This window comes from Cavia porcellus, unplaced genomic scaffold, assembly GCF_034190915.1.
Source record: "Cavia porcellus strain 051 isolate PalLab524CR breed Dunkin Hartley unplaced genomic scaffold, mCavPor4.1 scaffold_27, whole genome shotgun sequence".
NCBI lineage: Eukaryota > Metazoa > Chordata > Mammalia > Rodentia > Caviidae > Cavia > Cavia porcellus.
Window position 1 is genome coordinate 8,707,619 of NW_026947510.1, and position 8,772 is coordinate 8,716,390.

The following is an 8,772-nucleotide window of genomic DNA, read 5'->3' on the forward strand; positions in this document are numbered from 1 at the left end:
ATCTCCAGACTGACCTCCACAAAGGTTGTAAGAGTCTATACTCCCACCAACAGTGCAGGAGAGTTTCTTTTCCCCCGAAGCCTCTCCAGCATTTGTTGTTGTTGGTTTTCTTTATCCTGGATATTCTTTCAGGAGTGAGATGGAATCTCAGTGTGGTTTGAATTTGCATTTCTCTGATGACTAATGTTGATGAACATTTTTTCATGTATTTATTTGCCATTTGTATTTCTTCATCTGAGAAGTGTGTTTTCATCTCAGATGCCCATTTTGGATTGGATCTTTGAATTTTGGGGGTCTGAGTTGTTTTTTATTATTCTTTATATGTTTTATACAAAAGTCCCTTCTCTGAGTGGGAATTCACTAAGATCTTTTCCCAGTGTGTAGGTTTTCTTTTCACTATGCTGGAGAGTTTTTTTTTGACATGCAGAAAATTTTAAAAGGAGATGGTCCGACATATTGATTCTGGGAATTATTTTCTGTGCTGTTTGAGCCCTGTTCATGAATTCTCTACCTACTCCTATATCCTCAAAGTTTCTACACAATTTGTCTTCCAATAGATTTAGTGTTTCTGTTTTAATATTCAGATCTTTGAGCCATTTAACTTTTAATTTAGTACATGGTGATAGGCATGGGTCTAGCTTTACATTTCGGAAAATGGAGAGCTAGTTTTTTCAACACCATTTATTAAAGACACTGTCAATCTTCCAGTGAATTTTGGCTCCTTTATCAAGATAAGATGGTGGAGTGTGTTTGTAGTTGTGATTGCATCTTCTAATCTATTCCATTGATCTTCGACTCTGTTTCTATTTTAAATTTTATTTAAAAGGAAAAAGAGAAGAACACAAAACAAAACAAAGCGGGGTAAGGGTACACGTAATACAGAACTCCAGAAAAAAAAAAAACAGTAAGAAATCACCAGTTAATAGATTGCCTATTATCATCTTAGAAATAGTTGCTTAAATCACAGTATCAAAGAATACAAAGTGGACATTCAAATAGTGAGACTGCAAACAGTTGTGTTCAATGATCCAACCAAAAACATTAATATGGTCAGCTATTTAACACTCCTAAACACACTTGCTGTTGTATCCTTTAGAGCTCTTTTTTTCCCTCTCTTTTTTACAACAAAAATTACACATTTTGGGTTTTATTACTCCTTAATTCTTATTACTTTGTTTGGGGGGAGAGAATAAAGTCAAATATGGCAAAACAAAGCTGTCAGTCAAAACCAAGGATAGACATAGCACATGATGTAAAACAGAGTAAAAGGTTATCAACAATGGTTATCAACAATGTCTCTTGTTTCCTTAAAAAGAATTGTCTATCTCATTAGATATTATAAAGTTGAACAAAACAGTAGAGAACAAGACTAATAAAACTTAGGCATTGTAAATATTACAGGACGTCCAAAGGAGACAATAGTCAAACCAGGATGGGCATCTTAGTGAATCTTATTGCCTTCAAAGTAGTTGCCTATACCCTCAAACTTGATACTATCCTACAGAATTGAACAGAGTCTAATCAGCCAAAACAAGATCATGGGAGTATTACAGGACTTCAAAACTAGTTAATAGGAAATCAAAATAGTTACTATTATATATTCCGCTAATTTTTTTAATTTTCCCCTTAATTAAAGCAAATATAAGAAAGAAATTTTGAGGAACTTCTGTGCAAAGAATAAAATCATCTGAGAATAACAATAGTTTGAATTCTTTTTTCTATTTGTCTTCATTTTATTTCATTCTCTTGCTTCATTGGCTAGTTTTTGAAGTACTATAATAAACAAAATTGTGGTAGTGCACATCCTTGTCTTGCCCCCATTTTAGAGGATGGTTTTCTTTCTGTTTTTCCAATTTAATATAATTTTGTTGATCATAATATATTTTCTGTTGACCATTTAATATAATGCAAGGGTAGGTTTGTCGTAAAGGGCTTTTCTGAGATACAAATAAATTCCTTTATACACATTTTCTCCAAGGAATAATAAATTGCTATTGGATTTTGCATATCCAAAATGATCTTTACTCTTATTTTACAAAGCTCTTTTCACTGCTAAAGGAATTTATAGGTAAAAAATTTTATCATTACAGACGTAATTGCATTTTTTTCTGATTTGCAATATTTCTTACAGGAAAATATGTGCTAATCATTTTTGTATTGTAAAATTTGGTGTTCTTCCTTGCAATATATTTTATACAGTTTTCCATCAATTTTAGTGTAACAAGTTGAGACTTACATAGGATTCATTTAGATTCTTTGTTGATGTGTTGTAAAAGGCTTGGGAAACTTTTGTGCATTCTTTTCTCCAAATGTATTCTTCACTTTTGTTTCTTCTGATAGCGCTAATTATAGACATTAATATCCTTCATGAGTCATTTCATTTAAAAATATACTTTGCTTTCTTTACTTGAGTTTTGACATTTGTTGATCTGTTTGAAGATCTTTTTTAAAAATAGTTCCTTAATGGTTTTATGCTTTATATCTGCATTAAGCTTTTTGTATATTGACAGTAGTTGTTTTGACCTACTTGTTTCTAATTCTTGTCCCAGGGATATCTGCTCATCTAGCTAAAAGAATGTATTTGCCTTTGACTCTACATATAGTGTTCATTTTCATTACATGTCTTATAGTTCTGTGTGTAATTCTATATAGATTACTGTATTTCTTAATGCTGAGAAAGCATAAGCCTCTTCTTAGCTCCACTGGTAAGCATGAGGGTTGAACATTTAGAGTCTTTATATCATGGAGTCCAATGTTGGTTGTGTTTCAACTTCACTTTTATTCCTCTGCCTGTGATTACCTGAACTCACAACCACCTTTTGTGATTCTACTGTTCCATTTTTTAAAATTTAACTTAAATTTCACATTGAACTTTGACTCACAGCTTGAAACCTGAAGCTAAGGTTTGGAAAACTTGGAACACACACAGTACATATTAGTAATACACAAAAACCTTAATGCTCTATGTCTAATAGACCAGAGGAGTACACCTATCATAGATAATAGGGTGCAGTCCCTTACAACTACTGAGAACACTTGAGAGGTGTCAGAAATTTCTCATTCAGGAGTTTGCAATAGATTTGTTCTAATTCACAATGGATTTGACCTAATCTACATTTTGTATCAGAAGCAGTGAACATGGTGATGTCTAATGATGTGCCCTTCCTAATCCCTCATGAAGATATGTCAAAGCAACTTGGAGGAAAGTTTGAGAAAAGCTGTCCCCACAGAGCTGTTATTCAAGAAAGAGTACAGTACAATCCCAGACATGGATTCCCGACACAAATTTTCCACAGAGAAACACTTAACAATAATTCTGTCCACCCCAGAGGGATCTTGTCACTTTTCTTAAGGCTGTGCGAGAGTCTTCTCAGGAGCACTGGATCCCCACATGTCTTCTTGGGCAAGTGGCTTTTTGTTCCCAGATGCAGAGTCTGTGGGCAAGCAAGGTCCTAGGCAGAATACAAGAGGTCAGTGTGATTTGTAATATGGTTTCTGTAGAATCAGATTTTGTAGCCACCAGCCTTTAATTTAGTGACTCATAAAACTAGCATATTCTTTGTTAGGAAATACTAAATTAATTTCAGGCAAGTATCCATTGTTGGAAACTAAAGGTTCATCACTTATTTGTTATTTCTCAAGGAAGATATTTTTGTTTTAGTTTGAAGTTTTATATTTATATTAACAACCCTTGTGAAAGAGATGAACTTCTACAATGGGTTTTTATTACACAGACTCAGTTTCTCTCTTCTCATCTCTATAAACAGATTAGAAATTTTTGAAAAAGTGACTTCTGTACCTTGGGTTATTTAAACTTTTACTTAGTATGCAGTTAAATTCTTTGTTTAAATATTGGCTCTAAAAAAGACGTTAAACTCCTTACAAAATAAATGTAATTCCTCATAAAGAGCTTGTGGATTCCAATGTTGATTTCACAAATTTCACACTCACGGTGTTAGTATTTAAACATGGTTTCTACTTCTTACAACATTTTATATCAGGTAAAAATGAAAATTGGATTGCAATTACACAAAAAGTAAAAGATTTTTAACATGAAAATTTTTCCTGTGTTTCTAGCAAAGGTCTTAGAATATAATACACAGAATTTATTGAGGGAAATTAATATGACTTATGCATATTTTCTCTAATTTTCTTCATTTTAAAATTATTTCTAGAGGTGCATGGTGGTACATGCCTATTATTCTAGTACTTGGGAAGCTGAGACAGCAGGATCACTATGAGTTTGAAGCCTACATACTGAGTTCACAGCTGGCCTGAGATACATAGCAAGATGATTGATATGCTGGAACCCCTTTAAATTTGGGAAAAAATTAAATCTAAATATTTTTATCCATCCTGGTTCCTGGGATTTTGTTTTGTGTTCTATTCACTCTCACTGAGTTTTATTTACATCACTGGATATATGTTAATTATTCACCTTTTCATTAATATAATTTAAAGACACATGGGTAAATGCATCAAATCAATGTTCTTCACGAATGTAAGATTTACATCCCTTTTCTATGGAGCTGATTGGAGATCTTGACCCATGGTTATGTGAATTTGTGTGGGTTGAGAGGTTTGTGTTGGGGACAGGGTGCCTCTGGGATTTTTAAGTTTCTTTACTTTGGAGTAGTAACTACCTTTTCTTGATTTTCCTGAAATTAGACATAAACATATGAATGCTATTAATACCTAAGAATAAATGAGCACCCAGATGTGTACATAAGCATCTCTTAAATTGACAGAAAGGTAATGTTTACAGTATTTTTAAAAATTACATATCTGTCATCCAGGTACTCGTGTTTTCTTACTCCTTTTCCTGGGGCTGTGTACTTCACAAAAGGTGTGCCATGAGCTGCGGCTACCTATTTGACTTGTGAGGATTTTACTTTCCCTATTTATGCTCTTTTACCCTCTTTCTCTTTATAGGTTTCCAGCTTGAATTATGCCAAAAGATGTAGCATTCCCACAAACTAACCTCCTCTCCTGATCATGGAGAGTATCAGCTCACAGGCCCTATTTTCCTTATTACTTTAAATCATATACAAGGACAGTACTGGTGTCGACACTAGTGAATTTGATTCATAAGTTACAGGAGTAACAGCACTGCGTCTCCCAACACCTGTATTTGGGGAGTGTCTCCTAGATCACCCTGCAGATGGAAGGGGCTGCTGTAGTGCCCTCTGTTTCCCTCACTATAATGAGCCTGGCAGCTCTGTGTGGATGAGGCATGGCTGGGAATGATGAATCTTTTCTTTTAGCTGGTGTTCACGTTTTCATGGTCTCAATAATATATTTCCTAATAAAATTATAGTACAGATTTAGCTGTATATACTACTGTATGACATCTACAGATAAATACATTTCTCTGGATAAAGATATTTCAGTGTGTTTCAGTGTAGTCTAATTTGAAGATGATTTATACATGCTACACGGCCAGTTTTAAAGGTGTTTTCCTAGATCCGATTTTAAAAAATAAAGTTAAAGTCTGAATTTTACATAAAGAACATGAGAAGACAAGTTTTGATTTATATTTCAATTATTTGTTAATGCTTTAATTATTTTAACATATATATCATCAAATGTTTCTATGTGCTAGTTTAATGTTATTTCTTTAAAATATTATGAGGACTTCCTTTGTAACTGGTATGAAATAGATGTATAGTAAATAGGTGTCTGTCATTTAAGTACACAAAATGCTAGGAAGTTCATTGAAAAGTGTCAGAAGACAATCCTCAAGCATCAGAGAAACTAGGAAATGAGATATATATTTTTTGATGTTTCTCCTGAGTACGAAAGGAGCAATCCTTCATTTTTTGACTGTGTGACTAAAGAAAATTGCCTTACTTTCCTTTATGAATACTTTGAGAAAAAGACTAAAATTGTTTAATTCTCACTATGCCATTTCTACTTTAAAAGCCAATTTTTACCCTATTGAAAACAAGCTCTCACCTACCTATGAATTTTTCAGTGTGATTATTAGTTCGTGGTGCCTAAATAGTTCAGACTCCTCTCGGTCACTTAGTAGCATGTGTTCTAAGTAGGTCTGAAAGTGTAGTCTTAATGCTGTGATGGAAAATATGAATAAATATGTATCTGTAGCTGTGCTGCTATGACCCTCATATTGTAGCTTTATACTAAGACCCTCATTTCATAACTTTGACTTAAAACAAATAGCTGAATAACATACAGAGATTACTTGAAAGTTGATTATCACCAAATTCCACAGTATAAAATTTACAATTGACCTATAACCCTTTGAATATCTTTTTTTAGTTTGTTTGATGGTTTGATTGGTTTTTTGTTTGTTTGAGGAAGGTGTCTAAGTTTAGACTCATGGGGAAAACTAAAATGCTTGATGTTCATTTCATTAAAACAAAGGAAGTCATCATTATATTTAACATTCTCACTCCATCTGCCTGTGTTAGAGTGCAAAAGAAATCTGGAATCTGTGGTCCTAATAAAAATTATAACTGCAATCTGATGATTTAGATTAGGTTTTTATGACACCAACTTCTAAAATGCATAAAATGTCTTGGGTGTTTCCAAAGGTCTATTTAATTTCACCTGTCTCATAAATTGATATTGTTAAGAGTGCAGTATTTTCGTATTCAGTTCACCTTGCTCTTTTAGGCTAAAACTGTGTTGAAATATTTTATAAACTGTATCAGTTCACTAAGGTTGTCTGTATGAAGAACTATGTAATAATAATAACCAGTATTCATTCCTATACCATGCTCCTTTCATGGCTAGTACATTTGAATACATTATATCTCTATGAAGTAAATATAGTAATTCATATTATATAGATCATAAAACTGTAGCTCAGAAGTATTAATTGTTTTTTCCAAGTCATTTTAAGTGTCATTTCATATGGTTAAATTGGTGTCACCTGTTGGCTTAGCAGAGTTGAAACCTATTAATCAAAACGCAAGCATATGAGAATATTTTTTCTCTATGAATATTTGGACTGCCAGTAAACCAGAATAAAAATGTCACTGAAATAACCTAACTGTGTATGCATCTCCCAAGAAGAATAACTAGTTGTATAAATCTTATTTCTTGATATAGGAAATTCTTCTCTACCAACTTTAACAGAAAATATAGAGTTCTTTTTACATACATAGCACTGTCTGTACTTTTTAGAGCTATGATGGCAAATACAAAAATCAATGCATGTGATTTTTAAAGCTAAAACTTGAGAGGAAAAATAAATATATACCTTCCAAAATCTGGGAAACTTTTCTCACAGAGGTGCTGTGAGCCTCCTAATCGAGAATCCACTGGGAATGGTGGTTAGAAGAAAGAGAGCAATGGTGCCTCCAGGAAGCTGAGGTGGATTTTAGCTCTGAAGAGGCAACAGGATGCATGGGGAAGAACCCCCCATTATGAAAGCATAACGTTGGTTGCGATTGATGACAGTGACCTTTTTTTTTTGCTTTTCTCCTCAGAAATTTATGTTCTTATTCCAAGATGATGAAAACAAGGAGAAAATTTTCCATTTTTCCTCAAATAGAAAACACAGTTTTCTTTGAAGTCACAATTGGAATCATAGCCAACACTGTCCTGCTACTGTTCCACATCCTCATATTTCTCTTCAAGCAAAGGCCCACACCTCTTGACCTGACTATCGGTCAGTTGGCTCTAATTCACCTGGTAATGCTGGTAACTGTGGGCATTATAGCTACAGACACTTTTGGGGTTCGTGACTGGGGGAGTGACTTCCCATGTAAATCAGTTATCTATGTATATAGGTTAATGAGGGGCCTTTCTATCTGCAATACTTGTGTCATGAGCATCATCCAGGCTGTCACTCTCAGTCCCAGAAACTCTTACATGGCAAAATTCAAACATAAATCTATACATCACTACCCATGTTGCCTTATCTTCATATGGGTCTTCAATATGCTCCTGAATGGTCGTTTCTTAGTCTCCATTGGTGCCACCCCCAATGTGACCTCACACAATCTTGTGTTTGTCTCTGAATCCTGCTCTCAGTGGCCCATTAATTATTTGTTCAGGTACATATTTTTCTCATTGGTGAACATTCAAGATATCTCCTTTATAGGGCTTATGGCTCTCTCAAGTGGATACATGGTGAGCCTGTTGTGCAGGCATAAGAAGCAATTCCAGCATCTTCACAGCACCAGCTTTTCTTCAAAAGTGACCCCAGAAGGAAGGGCCACCCGAACCATTCTGCTGCTTATGGGGTTCTTTATGATCATGTACTTTTTGGACTGTGTGTCCTTCTTTTCCTCTGGAGTATTGTGGAAAAATGATCCAATTAAGCATTTAATTCAGATGCTTTTGGGCAATGGCTATGCCACAATCTGTCCTTTTGTGCTAATAAGCACTGAAAAACGAATCATCAGGTGGTTAAAATTCAGATGCTAAAAGTCATTTTTCAGTGATGGATAATTTCCTTCCAGCAAGTACTTTGGATTTCTGTTCTGTCTTTGAACATTTTGTATCTATATGTTAATGTTTACATATTTACTTTGCTGTATATGATGCATAAGTACATAATACATTATTTAACACTGTAAGTCTTGGGATAAACAGAAACATCCATGTCTAACTACACTGAACAAAGATTGGAGGTCTTTCTGAGTACCAAATTCTAAAGAACGGGATGTATGACATTGCTTTTATGAGGAAATACCCAGAAAAAGCAGGTGGAAGACACTGTATAAAAAATAAACACACAAATATAAAAAGGCCGTCTTGATATTTTTAAAATTCTATGCTTTCATGTATAGTTTTACTTTT

General features: G+C 34.1%; 1 protein-coding gene across 1 annotated transcript; it reads left to right on the forward strand.

The window, feature by feature from the left end:
* The first annotated feature begins 7,476 nt into the window (after window positions 1-7,476).
* Cavporv1r670 (vomeronasal 1 receptor cavPorV1R670) lies at window positions 7,477-8,397 on the forward strand. Its single transcript, NM_001167448.1, has one exon. It carries the CDS (start codon window positions 7,477-7,479, stop codon window positions 8,395-8,397), a length of 921 nt encoding a protein of 306 aa, NP_001160920.1.
* The last annotated feature ends 375 nt before the right edge of the window (window positions 8,398-8,772 follow it).